The sequence below is a fragment of the Artemia sp. Qi Xiang Cuo genome, chromosome 8 (genome assembly GCF_049724085.1).
Source record: "Artemia sp. Qi Xiang Cuo chromosome 8, ASM4972408v1, whole genome shotgun sequence".
Taxonomy (NCBI): domain Eukaryota; kingdom Metazoa; phylum Arthropoda; class Branchiopoda; order Anostraca; family Artemiidae; genus Artemia; species Artemia sp. Qi Xiang Cuo.
In genome coordinates, this window is record NC_142801.1 from 10967190 (window position 1) to 10988852 (window position 21663).

General features: G+C 36.7%; 1 protein-coding gene across 2 annotated transcripts in view; it reads right to left on the minus strand.

Annotated features, from left to right (window-relative positions):
• LOC148949155 (uncharacterized) overlaps window positions 1-21663 on the minus strand; it is a 160020-nt gene that overhangs the window by 40999 nt on the left and 97358 nt on the right. For both annotated transcript variants that reach the window (XM_089093210.1, XM_089093209.1), the window contains one exon: window positions 13335-13550. In XM_089093210.1, the coding sequence (XP_088949336.1) occupies window positions 13335-13550 (216 nt within the window). The remainder of the gene's footprint in view (window positions 1-13334; window positions 13551-21663) is intronic.

Consider the following 21663-nt stretch of genomic DNA (forward strand, 5'->3'; position numbering starts at 1 on the left):
TCCAGGGGAGGGGGCAAGGCCCTCCCCCTGGCGTAGTCTGAAGTATTGTAATTTACTTAATTAACTCAGGTTTGCGTTAATTAAAGTTGCTCCTAACGCAAGTTTATCGGATCAACCTATTTTGCCCCCCCCCCTGAAAAAAATTTTCGGATCAACCTATTTTGCCCCCCCCCCCTAAAAAATCCTGGATCCGCTCCTGGGGAGAATATCCTAAGAAGACAGTAAGGAGCAAAACTTAAAAGAGTATATAACCTTATGCGCAACTTCGTTGATCTAAAGCAGCTTAGAACGTTGATGAGTATTAATGGAAGTAAAATAACATTGGTGATATTACACTCGTTTTTCTTACCACATCTGACAACAGGGCGCTCTATTGTGTATCTAGTATGACAACCTTGGATTTTATGAGAAGAATGGTCAGCAATCACGAACGTATTACTGGAATTCGACATATCAAGTAGCAAGCAAATAAGTATGACGGCACTAGACCCTTAAGGTCCAAACCGTTGGTGCTGATCTCCGTTTCGTGGCCCTTCCGTCAGGAAGTGCCATGGGGGGCTGGTAGCCAGCCATCCTGAGCTTTCACAAATCCTTCCTGCTTACCTTCCCCAGATTTCCCCAGGTACCCATTTAGAGCTGGGTCGACTCTGGCTCAGCTTACAGAGTCACACCACTGACCCGCGTCCCAAACCAAATAACTGGCCACGCTAGGGATCGAACCTGTACCCCTTGGACAAAGAATTCTCAACCCAGCGCACGTCCACTTAGCCAGGACATCTTCAACATATCAAGACAATCATAGGCAGCGCGCGAGAGCTGCCTGTGATTGGAGGGCAACTAGCCCCCCCCCCACGCTCATCATTCCAGCAAACACCTCCAATAAAAATTTTAGAATAGACTTTTTGTTCAGTGTAGAAGATTTTCATATATAGCAGATGTTTGTGAGAATGACACTCCCACATGGCCCTCAGGGCAAGGATTGTAAGATATTCCAAGGGGGTATTTTAACCGTTTGCAGAAGTTATCGTCGTAGAACCTTCAAAAAAGCCTCATTTAATTGGATATTCAACGGGTTAGTGCCCTTTATCATATTAAAAAGGGTTTGGAGGGTAACTAGCCCCCCCCCCACGCCCATCGGTGCCCCCAACACATCCACTCAAAATTTTGAGATAGCCATTTTGTTCAGCGTAGTTGATTTCCAGATAGAAAATATGATTTTGAGGAGGACACTCCCCCACAACCATCAGGGCAAAGTTATGCCCTGGGGGTAAATAAGGTTTTTATAGAAGGTTATTTCGTAGAAACTTAAAGAAAGGCTAATTCGATTGGAAATTTATTGAGCTAGTACCCATTTTAATAGACAAAAGTGACTGGAGGGCAACTAGCTTCCCCCACACTCATCATTCCCCTACGCACATCAAATTAAAATTTGAGATAGCCATTTTATTCAGCGTAGTTGATTTCCAGATAGAAAATATGTTTTTCAGGAGGACACTCCCCCACATCCCTCAGGGCAAGGGTTTTAAGTTATGCCCTGGGGGTATATAAGGTTTTTAAAGAAGGCGTTGTCGTAGAAACTTCAGTAAAAGCTCATTCGACTGAAAATTCAAAGGGCTACTGCCCTTTTTAATAGTCGAAAATGATCGGAGGGCAACTCGCCCCCCCCCACAACCATCATTCCCCCAAACACATCCAATTAAAATTTTGAGATAGCCATTTTGTTCAGGGTAGTTGATTTCCAAATAAAAAACATATTTTTGAGGAGGACCCTCCCCCACATCCCTCAGGGCAAGGGTTTTAAGTTATGCCATGGTAGTGTAAAAGGTTTTTAATGGAACCTTTGTTGTACAAACTTGAAAAAGGGCTCATTCGATTTGAAATTCAAAGAACTAGTACCCTTTTTAATTGTTGAAAGTGATTTGATGGCAACTAACCCCCCTCTCACACCCACCTTTTCCCGAAACACATCCAATCAAAATTTTTAGATAATCATTTTATTCAACGTAGTTGAAAGTTTTGGAAATTAGGTCTTTAAAGATAACGAATCCTCACCACAGCCCTCAGGGTAAGGTTTATAAGTTTTGGCCTGGGGGCGTGTAAAGTTTTTACTGAAAGCTCTAACGTAGAAATTTCAAAGCGGCTCTTTCCATTGAAATTGAAAGAGCTAGTGCCTTTGTTAATATTTTAAAGTAATAGGATAGTAACTATTGTCTCTATCACGCCCACCCTATTCCTAAACACATCGAATTAAAATTGTGAGATATCAATTTTGTTCAACGTAGTTGAAATTTCTGTAAATTTTGTCTTTTAGGATGATAACCCCCTCAGAGCCCTCAGTGCAAGGGTTGTAAGTTATGCCCTGGGGGCATATAAAGTTTTTATTGAACGCATTGTCGTATAATCTTCAAAAGGGCTCATTCTATTGGAAATTGGAGTGGCTAGTGCCCTTTTTAATAATTTAAAGTGATTGGAGGGCAACTACCCCCCCCCCCACGCCAATCATTCCCCAAAACACATCCAATAAAAATTTTGAGATAGCCATTTTGTTCAGCGTAGTTGATTTCCAGATAGAAAATATATTTTGAGGAAGACACTCCCCCACAACCCTCAGTAAGGGTTTAATTTATGCCCCCGGGGGGCATATAAGGTTTTTATAGAAGGCGTTGTCGTAGAAGCTTCAAAACAGGCTCATTCGATTGGAAATTCAAAGGGCTAGTACCCTTTTTTATAGTCATAAGTTATTGGAGGGCAACTAACCCCCCTCCCACCCATCATTCCCCCCAATACATCCAATCAAAATTTTGAGATAGCCATTTTGTTCAGCGTAGCTGATTTCCAGATAGAAAATATGTTTTTGAGGAGGACACTCCCCCACAACCCTCAAAGCAAGGGTTTTAAGTTATGCCCTGAGGGCGTATAAGGTTTTTATAGAAGGCGTTGTCGTAGAAACTTCAAAACAGGCTCATTCGATTGGAAATTCGAAGGGATAGTACCCTATTTAATAGTCAAAAGTGATTGGAGGGCAACTAACCCCCCCCCCCAAGCCCATCATTCCCCCAAACACATCCAATCAAAATTTTGAGATAGCCATTTTGTTCAGCGTAGTTGATTTCTAGATAGAAAATATGTTTTTGAGGAGGATACTGCCCCACAACCCTCAGGGCAAGGGTTTTAATTTAATGTCAGCAGTATCCCAAGAACGACTAAGGGTATTATGTTCAAACTTTCGAGGCTACTTATGCTCTTAAAATTTAACCAAATAAAAATAGTGTAAGTGTACCCAAGCTATCAAAGAAAGTAAACAGATTTTTTTGCGAATGGTATCAAGTTTTCCATTTCAGGTCAACTAGAGGAGGTATGAAACTAAGTTAAACAGTACTATTTGTGTCCAGATTTTTAAAATGGTGCATGTTGTTAAAAATTGCTGAAAATTTTTCTCCAGCATACAAATAGCAGGCCAAACTATAAAGTCTTAAAAAACGAAAAGATTTAAAGTGTTATTTTCTTTTTTCCTGAAAAGACTATGTAAATATAAAACGAGCAGATATTGATTAAAAAAAACTTTTTCCGCCAAATGAGTTTTTCAAAAACAAGTAAAGAACACCATTAAACAAAAAATGAGCAAAAATAAAATCAAATAATCTACCAAGCTTGCAACTACCACAAATCAGTATCGAAAAATCAATGAAACCCAAAACGAACAGAAATTCCAATAAATAACCGAGTCAAACTCAAAACGAGCAGAAATTAACATAAGTTGGGTGAAAAACCCCTATGCCCTCCCAAGACCAGAACAAAATTTGCACTTTACTGGAAAAAAATATAAATGTTTTTTCTTTTATAACTTTAACAAATCAAATAATATTAATATTTTGATTACTAAATATCAGCATATGTATATTAAACTGGCAATGCACATTCATTTGTATTTTTTTCAGTAAAGTGCAAATTTTGTTCTAGCCTTGGGAAGGCATAGGGATTTTGAGCCAAACTTATGTTAATTTCTTCTCGTTTTGAGTTTGACTCGGTTAATTATTGTAATTTCTATTCGTTTTGGGTTTCATTTATTTATCGATGCTGATTTGTGGTAGTTTCAGGCTTGATAGATTATTTGATTTTATTTTTGGTCATTTTTTGTTTAATGGAGTTCTTTACTTTTCTTTGAAAAACCTATTTTGTGGGAAAAGTTTTTTTAATTAATTTCTGTTCGTTTTATATTGACATAGTCCTTTCAGGGAAAAAGAAAATAACACTTTTAATATTTTCGTTTTTTAAGACTTTATAGTTTGGCCTGCTATTTGTATGCTGGAGAAAAATTTTCAGCAATTTTTAACAACATACACCCTCTTAAACATTTGGACACAATTAGCACTATTTAATTTAGTTTCACACCTCATTTCGTAGAACTGTAATGGAATACTTGATACCATTCGCAAAAAAAATCTGTTTACTTTCTTTGATAGCATGGATAAACTTGCGCTATTTTGATTTGGTTAAATTTTAAGAGCAGAAGTAGCCCCGAAAGTTTGAAGATAATACCCTCAGTCGTTCTTGCGATACTGCTGAGATGCCTTATTTTGAATTAGAATTATCACTGTGCATTTTGATTTAATATTATGGCAACATTTAGTTTTAAAACATAATGGGCAAATGGGAGGGGGGGCGGGGTTGCGGGGTAGTGGCAGGGGGATTAGTTGCCCTCCAATCACTTTCGACTATTAAAAAGGGCATCAGCCCTTTCTATTTTCAATCGAATGAGTCCTTTTCGAAGTTCCCACGACAACTCCTTCGATAAGAAGTGCCCTGGTCTAAACAGCAATAACAACAAAAAATATAACTAATCACTTTCGACTAATGAAAAGGATACTAGCCCTTTGAATTTAAAATCGAATGAGCCCTTTTTCAAGTTTCTACGACAAAGATTTCAATAAACACCTTATATGCCCCCAGGGCATAACTTAAAACCCTTGCCCTGAGGGATGTGGGGGAGTGTCCTCCTCAAAAACATTTTCTATCTGGAAATCAACTACGCTGAACAAAATGGCTATCTCAAAATTTTTATTGGATGTGTTTGGGGTAATGATGGGCGGGGGGGGGGGGGGCTAGTTGCCCACCAAACACTTTCGACTATTAAAAAGGGCACTAGCCCTTTGAATCTCCAACCCAATGAGCTTTTTTGAACTTTCTACGACGACGCCTTCTATAAAAACCTTATATGCCCCCAGGGCATAACTTAAAACCCTTGCCCTGAGGGCTGTGGGGGAGTATCCTCCTCAAAAACATTTTCTATCTGGAAATCAACTACGCTGAACAAAATGGGTTATCTGAAAGTTTTGACTGGATGTGTTTGGGGGAATGATGGGCGTGGGGGGAGGGTGAGGTGGGGGGGGGGGTAGTTGCCCTCCGATCACTTTCGACTATTAAAAAGGGCACTAGCTCCTTTAATTTCCAATCAAATGAGCCACTTTTGAAGTTTCTACGACAACACCTTCTATAAAAAACCTTATATGTCCCCAGGGCATAACTTAAAACCCTTGCCCTGAGGGTTATGGGGAAGTGTCCTCCTCAAAAACATATTTTCTATCTGGAAATCATCTAGCCTACGCTGAACAAAATGGATATCTCAAAATTTGGATTGGATGTGCTTGGGAAAATGATGGCCGTGGGGGGGGGCTAGTTGCCCTCCAATCACTTTCGACTATTAAAAAGGGCACTAGCCCTTTGAATTTCCCATTGAATGAGCCTGTTTTGAAGTTTCTTCGACAACGCCTTCTATAAAAACCCTATATGCCCCCAGGGCATAACTTAAAACCCTTGCCCTGAGAGCTGTGGGGGAGTGTCCTCCTCAAAAACATATTTTCTATCTGGAAATCAACTACGCTGAACAAAATGACTATCTCAAAATTTTGATTGGGTGTATTTGGGGGAATGATGGGCGTGGGGAGGGGCTAGTTGCCCTCCAATCACTTGCGACTACTAAAAAGAGCACTAGCCACTCTAATTTCCAATCGAATGAGCCCTTTTAAAAGTTTCTACAACAACTCTTTCGATACCAATTGCCCGGGTATAGAGAAAAAAAAACACATTGTGACCACATCGTTCTTTACTTAGGCAGCGCTAGCGCACTGCCTATGATCATCACCACATTATAAGCTTCCAGCAGTTTGAACGAAAATTTTTCAGAAAATCTATGACAGTTGTTCCATTTGAGGTTTAATTAGCTCTTAGATTGGCAGAATTTGCTGTACCCTAGTTGAATACGGCAATTTTAGGTTCAAAACACAAACCGAATAACACTCAACTTCTAAAAACTCTAGAAGGACTTTGTTTATAGAAGAAAATATTTGGTTTTATACTTCCTATTTTAAAATTTTCCTTTAAAACAGTTGTTAAATTAGATCAGATCCAAAACTACCTAACAGAAAACTCGATTATATTTGTATAGAAAAGTTCAAATTTGACACTAAAAATTAAAATGTGCGTATTTTCTATTAGAATAAATGAAATGACATGGCTAGAAATTTTCTTCTGGGCATTTTCCTTCAGAACCATTCCCTTACATTTTGCAAGCATTTCTTGTTTTCCTTTCGATTAATCACATGTTTAAGCATAAATTTCCTAAAGTTGAATTCATACTTCTGCTTAGGTAGACATGAATATATAGGAAAAAATTGTTTTTGACAAATCATTACTCCGCTTCATTTTTATAAGCCATCTTGATTCGTTTAAAATGATGTTGTCTGGACCACTAATGTCTAGCCATAGACACAAGAGAGAACAGGGCTTTACGAACAGATTTCACGCTTTCGAGAGTTGCTATGCGTAAAAAATTATGCCATTGAAGGAAAAGGAATCTTGGATACAAATGACTGTTAGCGAGATACATAACACGTGCAGGGTTTACAGAAGGCCTTTGGAATGAACAGAAAATTATCGGCTAAAAATTAACAAATTATTTGTTCTTTGATCAGAGCCGCGTGCTGCTTTGGATTCTTAAGAAGATAAATTCTATTAGCGGAATTCAGTCTTAGCGCCGCTCTGATTTCAAATACCTGCATTAATTTCAGCCAAAAAATTCCTGATTTTTGTTTGAACGTACCAAGGGCAGTGAAGATAAAATCTGATTGATTAGATTGGTTAAATGGAAACTTCCACAACTAAGAATATCTTGACAAATTAGGAAAAATGGAGAGCTCGAATTTTAAAGAAAAAAAATGCAGATCTGGTTTTGGTTAGTAGCGGGCACCAAATTTCGAAAAAGTAACGTGGATGAAAAATCAGCAAAAAATAACCTAAATGTGTATGGCATCAAACAGCTTAAGAAGGCGTAGCTTTCCTTTAAAGTTGCAGTTATATTTGGAAATCAACAAAGCGTTAATATTTGAAGTTATACAGACGAATTATAACCAAGTTTAACTAATTAGTTTATTTTGTTTATTATCACCATCCATTGTGGCACCACTGACAAAAACGTAGCTTGCCCGAAAGACTTCAGTTTTGAAGCAACAAAAATAAATACTCTTATAACATTGCTATTTCCGAGCATGAGCAGACCTAAGATGGCCTAGGGGACAAAAACATGTTTTTACTTTGATGTCCTTGGCATAGAATTATTTCCTGGTTCATTTTGAAAGTGTTATTAAACTTCAAATTTAGTTTTAGTAAGGGAAGCCATCTTTAAATGGAAGCCTGCGACAGTTTTTTGAAAAACAATATGTTCATTCGGTGCAGGGTGGCGCTCAAATCACGCTAGAATAGAGGTAGTTTCAGCTAATGAAGGTCTTGATTTTATAGGTACAATCTTTTCTAGCAAAACGTAAAAGGCGCACTGATCTTATACTTAGAGAAAATCGTTCAATTTGAATCAAGCGTTACGTTATACAATTTTGTCACAAATAGCAGAACCATTCTCTTACAGTCCCCATTTAATTTAAAACAACAAGTTGAACACTGCAAAATGTCATCATTACATCAGTTTCGAAACTGTATTGTTACCCTATATTCTACACAGGGTTGGTAAGGGATAAATTGTCCAACTTTAGCTATGTAGAGTTGTCCCTATTGTGCAGCCTCTAAACGGCTGAAGTATTTCAGCCAACCTAATCCTGGCGTTTTACTAGGATAACACATAGAAGATACACTATTAAGTTAAACACCAGGACCGATTGCCATTAAAGTTGTAGAGGGTCAATTGGCTGCTTGCCAGTGAGAGTTGAAATCTGCTAGCACTGATCTACAAATATTAAAAATTTTTATATACCTTATAATTGCGGTTAAAATTTTTTATTTTGATATGCTCCAAGTAAATATTTTTTTAAGGGAGGCTTAGACCCCAAAAAACTGAATTTTTCTAAGAATTTACACACCCGGTGTAACCAGGGAGTAGGCAGATCTTAGGGGAGATCCTTTTCTGTCTTTTTTTATATCAGGTTTCACGGCGCCTGCTAGTCTGACGAAATGCTGCTATTTTGATAAGATATTTTTTTTTTTTTTAGATATTTATTATGCCTCCTCTTATAGAAACTAAGAGAAAGTCATTTAGGGATAAACTCTACTGGGAGGCGACTCAACATGGCAACAGTACGTCGAAAAACTCTCTCTTTATGTACTCCTTCCTGAAGGTAGCCCTGACAAGCATTAATATGGCCTGTCATCAACGTAGGAACATCGAGAGCTCCTGAGATAGAGACAATATATATATATATATATATATATATATATATATATATATATATATATATATATATATATATATATATATATATATATATATATATATATATATATATATATATATATATATATATATATATATATATATATATGTATATTTGAAAAACACTGACATAAACAGTACGTCAAGAAGCTTTTGCAGCGGGTGAGGGTTTTTTTTTTAAGATGCTTACCATATGTTGTCTTTCTGATTATTTGATTTTGGATTTTCCATAGAGGAGTAATGCCGTTTTTGGGGCACTGCCAAAACGAGGACAATTATATTCAGTAAAGGGGTATGTAAAGTGGAATGATAGATCAATAAGGGATTAGGTTTTTGCTTCAATATATCATTCCTAGGTTCCAGTAGCAGGAGGATATTACTTCAAGAAGTTATAATCCATATTGCCTGTGGAATTAAAATAGAAACTCATGGGATGTTTGGGCTCTGAAATCATAGCTAGTGAAAATACACATGGAACACAGTGGAAAACACAAAAATACAGAGTTAGTAGGAAAGAAAATTTTGTCCGTGGTCCGTTTTGAAACCAGAAAAATAGAGATCGTGAACTCGAATAAACTAAAAAGAAAACGTTGGCAGGCAAAGTGTATTACTATATATTTAAGAGGAAACCTGCTTTCACATTATTATTATTTTAACTGACATAATGAATATTACACTTGCTTCCAAAGAGAATTGAAAAATTATAAAAGTTGGGTAATCAGCAATTTATCGGTGGGATATTCAGCATAAAAATAGGCATACAAAATAGATTGCACCATCTACAGTACAGCGTCTGGCGACTTCACTAAGAGGTAGAAATTTCAAAGAAAATTTTGATATATGATAAAATAAATCTTCATTGCCAATAGGATTAAAGCTGAAGTTTCTTTGCACGTGATAATTCATCAACATGAATCACACTTGCTGCCAAAGAGAATTAGAAGCTTATAAAAGTTGGATATTCGGCAATTTATTGGTGGGATATTCAGCATAAAAATAGGCATAAAATAATTACTTGTACCACCTACAGTGTAGAGTCTGACGACTTCACCGAAAAGTAGAAATTTCAAAGAAAATCTTGATATATGATAAGATCAATCTTCAGGGGTAATAGGATTAAAACTGAAGTTTCTTTGCGTGTGATAATTCATCATCATATTTTTTATTTTCAAGAACTGTACCCACAATTCATTCTATACAAAATAGGCTTACGTCATCTTGGGAGAAGCCTGGGAGGTTAAGCAGGCTAGTTGACATTAAGATGGTAGGCTTGCTGGGGACAGAATTTTGCTTTTTCTACCCTCCCCAGCATTTTAAAGCATATGAAAAGTTAATTATGCAGTAATTTAGGAATGAACAAGGCCACCAGACGCTAGATGGCGTTGTTGATACTGCTTCAGCGAAGTATACAACGAAAGCGATGTCAACAGGAAAGCAGAAATATTTCAGTCCCTACTCTATGACAAATAATTAGAAGTTTTCCTGGAAATTCAATTTGTCATGAGCAAATCTGACAAGCCCTGGATCCCTCCAAAAATAAAACAGTAGATTTGCAAAAAAAACACTGTAAGGCAGTCAAGTGGTGACGCAACGTCGTTACGATTATTAAGAAACAAAATAGTTAGCCTTTGTCGCAAGGCAAGAAAGTCCTTCGGAAAATCCCTTTCGGACCCTGAAATAAAAAAGGATCCCCGTAAATGGCACCGTCTAGTAAGGCAGATTGCTGGAAAAACAGTATCATCCAGTATCCGTATTCTGAACGATGATGGATCACTCGTGAGTGCAATTGACGTCAATAATTACTTTACTGACATTTGTACATCCTTTCCTGCCCCAACTAACACTAAAATAGAGAATCTACTGTCAATATGCCCTGACGAAGGTGAAATTGAAATAGTTGAGCATCAAGTTTTCAAAGAGCTGAACAAGTTGAGTCCATCCAGTAGCTCTTTTCCTGAAGAGCTGCCTATAGGGTTAATACGAGAGTTCTCTCTTTTCCTGGCCAAGCCACTTGGACACACCATTAGAGAATGTTTCGCCCAGTCAACTTTCCCGTCGTGCTGAAAACGCGCATTTGTGTGTGTTATACCGAAGACTAAAACACCCAAATCTTGCAACGAGTTACGACCGATATCAATCACATCTACCTTTGAAAAAATCACCGAGTCATTCATCCTGCGTGAATTGCTCAAGCAAACGCGGGAAAACATAGACCGTTACCAGTATGGCGGCCTCAAAGGTTGCAATACCTCGATATACCTCGTGCGCCTAGTTGACATTATCTTTAAGTGGCTTGACAAGGGCAGTACCTTCATCGACCTAGCTCTCGCCGATTTCAGGAAGGCATTTGACCTGATTTGTCATCTTACGGCAGGAAAAAATATGCGAGCAATGAGCGCACAGAAGCGGTCTCTTGCATTAGTGATGAGCTTCCTTCAGGACAGAATGCCGTGTGTATTTCCATTGTTTGAAGGTGACTTGATCTCATACTGGTCTAAACTTATCCGTGGAGCCTCTCAGGGTACAAGACTTGCTGGTTTCATATTTATCTCCCTCATCAACTTCCTCCTTCAGAATTTCGAAGAGCGACTCAAATTCGTCGACGATTTATTATTTGTCCTCAAATACCTCGTGAGAGAAGTCGTAATCGAACGTCAGTTCAGCGAGACCCTTCTGGCATCCTTCTCTGAGGACTGTGAACGTTACAAGCTGACACTGAATGCAGATAAATCAATTATCCTCAGGTTTTGCCCTTTAAAACGTGATCTGGAATTCCCGCAAGTCCCTTTCCCTGTTGTTCCATCTGCAAAAATCCTCGGAGTCACATTATCGATGGACTGCACATTTACCGAACACGTGGACATGTGGAGGCTGGCAATGCATCACTTCAGACCCTAGTCCTGATGCGCAGGTTTGGCTGCGACACTCAAAGCCTAAAAAATGCCTATATTACGTATGTGAGACTTCTACTCGAATACGCCGTGCGATGCCCTACCTTTTCGATGACCCACTACCTTTGCGATGACCTTGAATCTTTGCAGAAACGAGCTGTTAACATAATCTTTGGTAACAGAAGTGACGACTACAACAAACTCTTGCAAGAACTGAACCTTGAATGTCTCAGCGACAGACGATTATCACTGATCATGTCCCTCGGCAAGTCACTGCTATCTTCACCCCATCACAGACTGATCCTCCCACCCGATGCTCCTGTTAACCAAAGAACCGGATCCCAGTCAAAGCTACAACCCCCGGTCTACAGGACCAACCACTACAAAAACACGTTTGTCCCCTTTTTCGTAGAAGCATACAACAAGACTTAGTGTTATTTGTATTCACGTGATAGTGTTCTTATAGTGTTATTATAGTGTTATTTGTATTTTTTTTTCCATATTGTTGTAAAGACGACAGAAATTAGCCATGGCTACGCTGTTCGATCTTAATAAACCTATGTCTGTCTATGTCTGTCAACCCTTGATAACGTAGAAGACTTATAAAAGACACTCCAGGTGATGAAGGCACATGACTGAAACCACGGAGGAAAGTCTGTCTTTTGATGTGTGGAGCTGGAAATAACCTGGTCTGAGTAAAAATTACAGCCAGAGACCTGCACGAGGTGACTCCCTAGAAAAGGAGGCAGCAGTTGAACATAGCTCTTTGGTGGAGGTTTGGTCACTCGCCGAGGGTAGTGCGGCTTGGAAGACAAATTGAAGGATACGCATCAAGGCTTGGGAAACCTAAGTCTAAGTCTAACGCAAATTATTTAACGTTCCTTCAGAACAGTCATGACCTTGAAATCCACTGGTACAGAAGCAATTATTCATAATGCAAGATCCTCCATTCTTATACTCTTTCAAGCAAGGGTGCAGCTAGAAAAACTGCAGCTAGAGGCCTGCACGAGGTGACTCCCTAAGAAGAAGGCAGCAGTGGAACTTAGCTCTTTGGAGGAGGTTTGGTCACTCGCCCAGGGTAGTGCGGCTTGGAAGACAACTTGAAGGATACGCATCAAGGTTTGGGAAACCTAAGTCTAAGTCTAACGCAAATTATTTAACGTTCCTTCAGAACAGTCATGACCTTGAAATCCACTGGTACAGAAGTAATTATTCATAATGCAAGATCCTCCATTCTTATACTCTTTCAAGCAAGGTTGCAGCTAGAAAAACTACAGCTAGAGGCATGCACGAGGTTGCTCCCTAGAAAAGGAGGCAGCGATGAAACAGAGCTCTCAGGATGAGGTTTGATCACTCACCCAGGATAGTGGCTAGGGATACAACTAGAAGGATACGCATCAAGGCTTGGTAAACCTAAGTCTAAGTCTAACGCAAATTATTTAACGTTCCTTCAGAACAGTCATGACCTTGAAATCCACTGGTACAGAAGCAATTATTCATAATGCAAGATCCTCCATTCTTATACTCTTTCAAGCAAGGTTGCAGCTAGAAAAACTGCAGCTAGAGGCCTGCACGAGGTTGCTCCCTAGAAAAGGAAGCAGCGATGAAACAGAGCTCTCTGGATGAGGTTTGATCACTCACCCAGTATAGTGCGGCTTGGAATACAACTTGAAGGACACGCATCAAGAGGTGGGAGACCTAAGTCTAACGCAAATTATTTAACGTACCTTCAGAACAGTCATGACCTTGAAATCCACTAGTGCAGAAGCAATTATTCATAATGCAAGATCCTCCATTCTTACACTCTTTCAAGCAAGGTGGCTTCTTGCAGGTTGTTCCATCGTTTTCTAGAAGGAATCCATCGGAGCACACACAGTGATAACTCCCTACTGTGTTTATACACATCTGATCACAAAGATGACCAGTAGAGCATTCGTTAACATCTAAAAGAAATTCCTGTCATAATTGATTAAATTTTCAGGCTCTTGAAACGACTATTGAATATACTGCTACTAATACTAACAACAACTAATTTCAGCACCAAGCCACCTGAGGTAAACACAGCTACGCATGCTCCTCTTCCATCCTAATCTATTCAAATCCTCTACCTTTACATCCTTCCAAGAAATTCCAATACGCACATGGATATAATTTAGTGTTAGTCTTTTTTGAGGAATTTTTGTTTTAAATATTTTGATTTTTTACTTTTTCCAGCCTTTCTTCTTCATTTTTTTTCTTTTTGTGCGTGTTTACTTCTGGTTTATGAACTAGTGTTCAAACAATGAGCTCACTCCTCGATTTTACAGGTGACGTAGCCTTTGTGGGTGAAAATATTTTGTGTTTTCATATGTAATTTTGAATAAACTCTTAATTTCATCAAATCAAATTTTATTTTTAGAAAGTTCCGTTTAAATTAGAGAAACTTCTATGGTCTTTACCCATCTATTTTTTCGGTATTTTCTAGTTTCAGACCCCTTTGGGTTTCATGCTTGGCTCTCGGTTTAGCTTCAAAAAAAGAAGACGAAAAACCAGTTGTTTCAACTGAAAGTAAGGAGTAGCCTTAAAACTTAAAACGAACAGAAATTATTACGTATATGAGGAGGGCTGCCCCCCCCCCCAATACCTCACTATTTACGCTAAAGTTTGTCTTTTTGTTCCAACTATTTAAGAATAACTCCTGAAACATAAGAGCCGTTTAATTAGAATAATAAACCTTTCTAAAAGTTCTAAAAAAAAAATCACCATAAAGAGCAAGGTATTGAGGAGGGGAAAACCCTCCTCATATGCGTAAGTTTCTGTTCGTTTTAAGTTTAATGTTGCTCCTTACTTTCATTCAATAAAACTTGTTTTTTATGTAATTCCTGGTGGTAATTTAAATAATGCCGGGAAATCTGACTGCCCTTCCGTCTAAAATTCTCTTCCCCCAAAAAATTTCCTCATGGAAAGAACCGCCCACTAGGCCAGATAAATTCCCCCTCCCGACAAATATCTGTATACTTCCTAATAACCAATACTATATGTAAACAGTGGGCAAAGTTCATAGCTTGCAGTCCTTCCCCCCGGGCCTGTGGGGGATCAAGTCATTCTCAAAGACATAGTTACTAGATCTTTCTACTACGGTGAACAAAATGGGTATCTCGCAATTTTCATCAGATGATTTTGGGGAAAAAAGGGGACAGGAGGGGGGCTATCTACCCTCCAATATTTTTGGCCACTTAAAATGCCGCTAGAACTTTTAATTTCCGATCTAAGAAGCTTTCTTCTGGTCTTCTAGAATTACTGATTCGATACGATCACCCCTGAAAAAAAAAAATAAACGCACATCCGTGATGTTTTTTTTTTCTGGCAAAAAATGCGATCTGATATACTGAATCTGATGGTGCAATTTTCACAAGATCACTTGATGGTTTGTGGTGTTTGCTCTTTCTCCAAATCGGGAAAATAAACTTCTATAGGAGGGTTCTCTGATACGCTGAATCTGATGTTGTGATTTTTATTAAACTTCTATGACTTTTAGGGGTTGTTTCCCCCTTTTTTCGAAAATAAGGCAGATTTTCTCAGGCACGTAACTTTTGATGGATAATACTAAACTTGATGAAACTTATATATTTAAAATCAGCATAAAAATCTAATTCTTTTGATCTATCTATTGATAGCAAAATTCCGTTTTTTATAGTTTCGGTTACTAGTGAGCCGGGTCACTCCTTACTTACAGTTCGTTACCACGAACTGTTTGATCAAAGCTTTCTCTCTGTTTTTCTATGGTTTTGATTCATGTAACTATTTTTAATATGAGGCAACTTATGTTAAAATACTAAAAATAAATATCTAAGTAATGCAACTAATCAACTTTAAGTAATTAAATCTCTAATATAACTCAGTGCTCTGCTTGGACGGTTTGCTTGTTAATTTCATCACAAAGAAACATTGACCTCGTTTTATAATTTCTACAGCTACAAACTTTCCCAACATACAATCAAAGGAGTCGAATCTTTCCTACTGCTACTGTATACACTGCTTTATCTTAAGACAAAGTTGACATTTCTAAACTTTGCTAATTGCGTATATTTATGAATTTCCGTAATTAATATCAAAAGTTTAGAAGCAAGTGTAAGGGTTATTGGTCTTTATGAATTTTATCTAAAAATCTTAGTTGGTTCAAAGGTTCTTAGGGGTCATTTAACAAGAGGTTATTAGCATTAAAATTGATAACAAGGAATTGTCACTGAAATTAGATGTATATCAAGGGCGGATCCAGGATTTTTTTTCGGGGGGGGGGGGTTACTAATTTTTGACTTTTTCGGGGGGGGGGGGTTACTAATTTTTAACTCAGTTTTTGACTAATTTTACTGATTTTTACCAATGTTCTACTAATTTTCGACTCGGTCAAAAATTTCGGGGGGGGGGGGGGGGGGAAAACCGGGATACCCCCCCCCCCCTGGATACGGCCTTGATGTATATGATATTTTTTCTGCAAGTTCTTTTCAGACACCTAATTATTCTATTGTGCATACTGTATTTTTTGGAAATTTCTGAATAAATAAGTTTTATGAGGCTTTTGAAAGGAAAACAATTTACCGGACAACTTTTGTTCACCCTGACAGTAATAAACAAAATTAAAGAAATGGAGATCAAGCATGGCGTTGTTTAAGGTCAACGAAAATACTGGACGAAACAAAACGAATATTTCAGGAGACAACCACTTCTCTTCTTAGATGCTGCTATAGAAAGTTACAAGGAACAGCGTTCACATTTTCTGACCGAAACAAACCGGATAAAAACAATTTAATTTGTTAATTCACTAATTCAAAATATTGCTTCAGAATACTTTTGGACTCTTCCAGAATTACCAAAAAAATTGACAATTGACTCATTGAAAATTTTTATCGGGGTCAATTTTCAATGCTTTTGAATAAATTGGAATAAAAAAAAATTGACACAAAAAGTGTCCTTTTAAAATAGTAGAACTAAACTAAAATTTACAAATGTATTTCCTGTAAACTTGATTAGTATTTGTTATACTTTTTTATTTTTTTTTTTATGTTATGACGAATGAAATCACTATGTCCGAAATACATATGTTGTTTTCAGTAAATAGCAAATGACACTTCAGTGTTTAAGTAGTTTGAGGGTGCGACCTCTCTTATTTGTGGTAAGTTTTGCTTGTTTTAAATTGTTTCAATTCTGTTCATTTCAGAGTTTAATATCGCCCTTTACTTTCCTTTAAAAACCATTTGAAAAATGGCTGAGAAGAATTTGGTTTGAAAACCTCTGTTCTGAAGTACTGTCTCCTAAAATTGCATATCTGTATTTTTATTCATCATATTAGTCACACATATAGGAAAACGATTATTCTAAAATTCCATCCTTTCTACCTTCAAAAAACTTGCCTTCAGTCATCACTCTGGCTGGTGAATCATAAATAATGCATGAGAAAGCTGAACATCACCACACTCAAGAAATTATTCTCAGGAGACTCTTAGGAGGTTGTAGATTACTCTCAGGAGGTTGTAGAGTAACTCTAGTGTCCTCACTGAAGTAACTCTATAATAGCATCTTTTCCCTACGTGGATCAATTTGCGCCAATTGTAACTTTTTTTTTTTTTTTGGTGGTGGTGGTTTTATTGGTTTTTAGTTTTATCTTGGTTTTTTTATCCTGTTCTTCTTGTGTTTCTTTCATTCTGAAGATACCTTGTTTTGATACAGGTGAAATATTCGCGTCGTTTTGCATTTGTCTTTTCTTTTCTCTCCACTGGCCACGGTCTCGTTTGTTTGTTTTTTTTTTAGATTTTTCTATTTGTTGGTTTTAGTGTGGCTCACGCATTAAGTACACCGTTAGTTTCAATATGATCTATCTAATAACCCTATTTCATATAACTAGTAAGTGTCCGTAACTCAGGTATCCTGTATATTTGGGCATCTGACGCGAGTATTTCTCCAATATGCATTTAGTGTCAGTATTTTAGCAATCCTCGCAAAAGAGTATACATTTTTATATGTGAGGGCTGAAAGGCACTCTGGTACTGAGCTCCAATGGCAAGTTCTTTCAGACTTAACATCAAAGCCCCACCATCAAAATCCTCACTAATGACTTGTTTTTAGCATCAAGTTACTTAATGATACACCAAAACTCTGGGCAAATAATCATTCTAGGTTTTAAAAGACAATTCAACCGACATTAATTCTCCGTGGGTAGCATGCCTTCCAAAATTCTGTCCCATGGCTTTGGGTGTTAAATTGAGATTTTAAGGGTGAATCTTTTTCTGGAGGGAAGAAATAAGATTTTTCCTTGGGGATGGGGACAAACTTTTTTCTTTCCAGTCCTCGCAAAAGAGCACGCGCTACGCTTTTTTATCCCTATGTCTGCCAGGCTGTTTGGCAAGCTGTCTCTCCATTTTTCTCTCCTTTGTTGTTTGTAATTTTTTCTCCCTTATTATTCATTGCATTATAGGCCTACTGACGATACCATAGAAATGATTTCGTTTCCTGGGAATTGATAGCCAAACATAGCTCAGTGAATAATGGTAAAGGATGTAACAAATTTGTCACGATTGAATGAAAGTACTAAGAGCTGGCATACTTCCAGCTTTGCTTAGATTCGAACTAGAAAGCTAGCAACAGTTCTAAGAGAAATAGCTTTTGATGCAAACAAATACAACAAGTCCTGGAAAATTATTTACTGATTTTTTTTTTCATCCTAAAGGTTAAATCTATTTCACTTTAGGGTATTTTACGCTAAGTTTTCTTTAAAAGATACACATCGGCGTCGGTCTAATCCTCGGGCCAGCTCAGGAAGGGCAACATTCTCCCGTAGATGAAAGGCATAAATTCTGGTTTGGTCTCAACTTTTTAAGATTGCCAGGCTCGAACCCGAAATAATTACACAACCATACTTATAAAACTTTATTCAGTTAAATGTTACTTTATGCAAACAGATTAATTAGGCTAAATGTTATGTTTCATAAAAGGAAAAAACACCTACACTGTGGATCATCTATAACATCTTCATTTTTTTTCATAATGAAGCGGTGATTTGTAACCATAGCACCATCATGCGGCAAAATGTTTATTTTTCCTGAACGTCAGCACCAGCACCAGCGGTTAAACGGGGATTTATCCTGCCCAGATAAGCTGATGCACTTATTCCCTTTTTCATATTTTAATCTTAAATTAAAAGATTACTGACTTATGAGCTTAAAAATTGCTATTATTAAAAAGATCACTAAACTTGTTCTGCATTAAGTTCTGATTCATGCATTACCTGAAATATTTCAGCAGTTGCTGGAATTCTTCAGAAGTTGGCTAAAATTGCCTTCAAGTTGGCTAATCTTTCGTTTGGTTCATTGTTTAGTTGCTTGTTTTTGTTTGTTTCTTTTTTTATTCATTCAGCGTGGTATTTCTTTCTTTACTATTAGTAAAAATAGCTTCAACTGGGTTGATTCATACGTATAAATCAGTAAGCACTATTCTGGTCTTAATTTTATGGGCCACTCTCTTTGGATTTTAAGGTTTGATCATCCTCTCGGGCGATTTTTTAATCAGGCATCTACACATAACACAATTTTTCCGGGGGGGGGGGGGTGGATAAAAAAAATTGTATTTGATAATTTAAATAAGAAGTGCCAATAAATTTAAGAAAACTTTTGGATTTTGGGGAGAGCCCGTGCCCTAGTCCTCCCCCCTGCACACACTTTTTTTTACAAAATCGTGGAATTCATTCTTTCCTCCTTATCATTCAGCCGGTCCTCCACCTCCCAAGAACTTTTTTTTAATTCAGATACATTTCTTCTAAATCAAATAATTGAAATCTTTTGAGAAGAATTTGTATGAAATATAATCATACATTATGTCTATCCTTATTCTCTAGATTAATTGTAGATTATTCTATAGGTTACTCTAGATTTATTCTAGATTATTCTAGATTTATTCTAGATTATTATATATTTATTCTAGATTTATTCTATATTTATTCTAGATACTCTAGATTTATTCTAGATTATTCTATAGATTATTATATATTATTCTATATTTATTTTAGATTTTTTAGATTAGGAATTCATTCTTTCCTCCTTATCATTCAGCCGGTCCTCCACCTCCCAAGAACTTTTTTTTAATTCAGATACCTTTCTTCAAAATCAAATAATTGAAATCTTTTGAGAAGAATGTGTATGAAATATGATCATACATTATGTCTATCCTTATTCTCTAGATTAATTGTAGATTATTCTCTAGGTTACTCTAGATTTATTCTAGATTATTCTAGATTTATTCTAGATTATTATATATTTATTCTAGATTTATTCTAGATTTATTCTATATTTATTCTAGATACTCTAGATTTATTCTAGATTATTCTCCTTTTCCATTCCAAATGGAAAAATGGAAAAAACCTTTTTTCCATTCCAAATAATTAGAATTTGAACTTATATGAAGCAAGATTGTTGCATTATATCTATTGTTTTCCTGTAGATTAAAGTCGTTAGCATTTATTTTGTATTATTTCTAACATTTCTTAGTAGATTATTTACGATTCAAATTATTTGTCATTTAATAATTGTTTCAGAATCTGACGATAGAATAAAAAGTGTTTCCATTGTTGGCCAAATTATTTTGTAAGATTATTATGTAAAAACAAAAATTAAGTTTGTCATGATTAGATACGAGTTCCACGTGCTAAAAAAAAACTCTCAGACTTGTTTCTCCTGTAAGCTAATAACGACTATAAGTAAATTAGCTCCTGACGCAAGTAAAAGCAATTAGTGCTGGTACACTTTCCACTTTCATGATGGTTCTTTCTAATTGAAAGTGATATATATTTCTTGCGTCAGACATTGACGTAAAGTGAGCAAATGGCTATTATCTCTCATATTCCCAGAGAAAAAAGAAAGAAAGAAAAATTAATAAATATTTTTGTCAGGGGTGCCCTTTTATTTAATATTACTTTGGAAAACTATTGAAAAGGCTACTAATTGAAGGGCTCTTCAGCTTTTTTTGAAAATGTAATAAATAAAGACATTCGCTTAAAATCCAGTAACCACAAAAATGGGTGACAGGCTTGATACCTGAATATGTAAGACCCAGTATCCGATACGTCGATTCGACGCTCTCTGCGCCATCAATATCTCTGGAAAATCTTGATCCTTTTATCCTAATCTTTCGCTTAAAAATAGTTTTCCGCACAAAAAAGGTCGTTTATTGAAATTATGCATGGCAAGCTAGAAATAGTTGTAATAAAACTCTCCCACAAATTTCAATTAGCAACTGAATCTATTTTAATATTTTGCTTCTTTCTTTATAGACTATTTTAGACGTCAAATTTCAACAAGAATCTGAACATGATCTATTTTGATATTTTGTGTAAGGAGATGAAAAATTGTGTCAAAGAGAATGAATATAGTTAATAACTTTTATGTAGTACTTAATCTTAAGAAAAATAAAACAGTTTACTTTTTAATTTTTGTTAATTTTCGCTGAGATAGTTGAATTTGCACTTTTAAGTAACAAAAAAGACACATTGCACTGGAGTTAAACTTTTTGCCATTTTGTCCTACAAGAGGACGATTTCCCTGAACAGGGCTAAAATATTATTGAGCAAACGTTCTGAGATAGCCGATTGGTTTTGAGATATCAAGGTGATTGGACGACGAAAGAAAATTTGTACATTGGCTCAGTCCTAGAGGATATATTTGCACGCGGTGTAACATTTGTCTCTAAGAATATATGTAGTCACTGAAAAACGAACCGTTATCATAGACCGTTTCGAGTAGTTCAGGGGAATGAGCTGCAAATAAAGAGCGACCCATGACAATAGAAACCGCAACTCTAAATATGGAATTCTGCCAAAAATATATAGAGCAATTCGTACTAAAAGTAACTTAGTGTCTAAAATAGAAAGAGAATCTTGCTAACAGTATATGTACTGAGAGAATCGAATTTTAATGGTAATTGAAAATGTTTGAAATTTATTAAATCTAAAATTACCATTCAAAACCTACAAGTATGGGAAAATCTATGTAATTTTAGAGAAAGGGAGAAAGCAACACCAAGAAGAAGAGA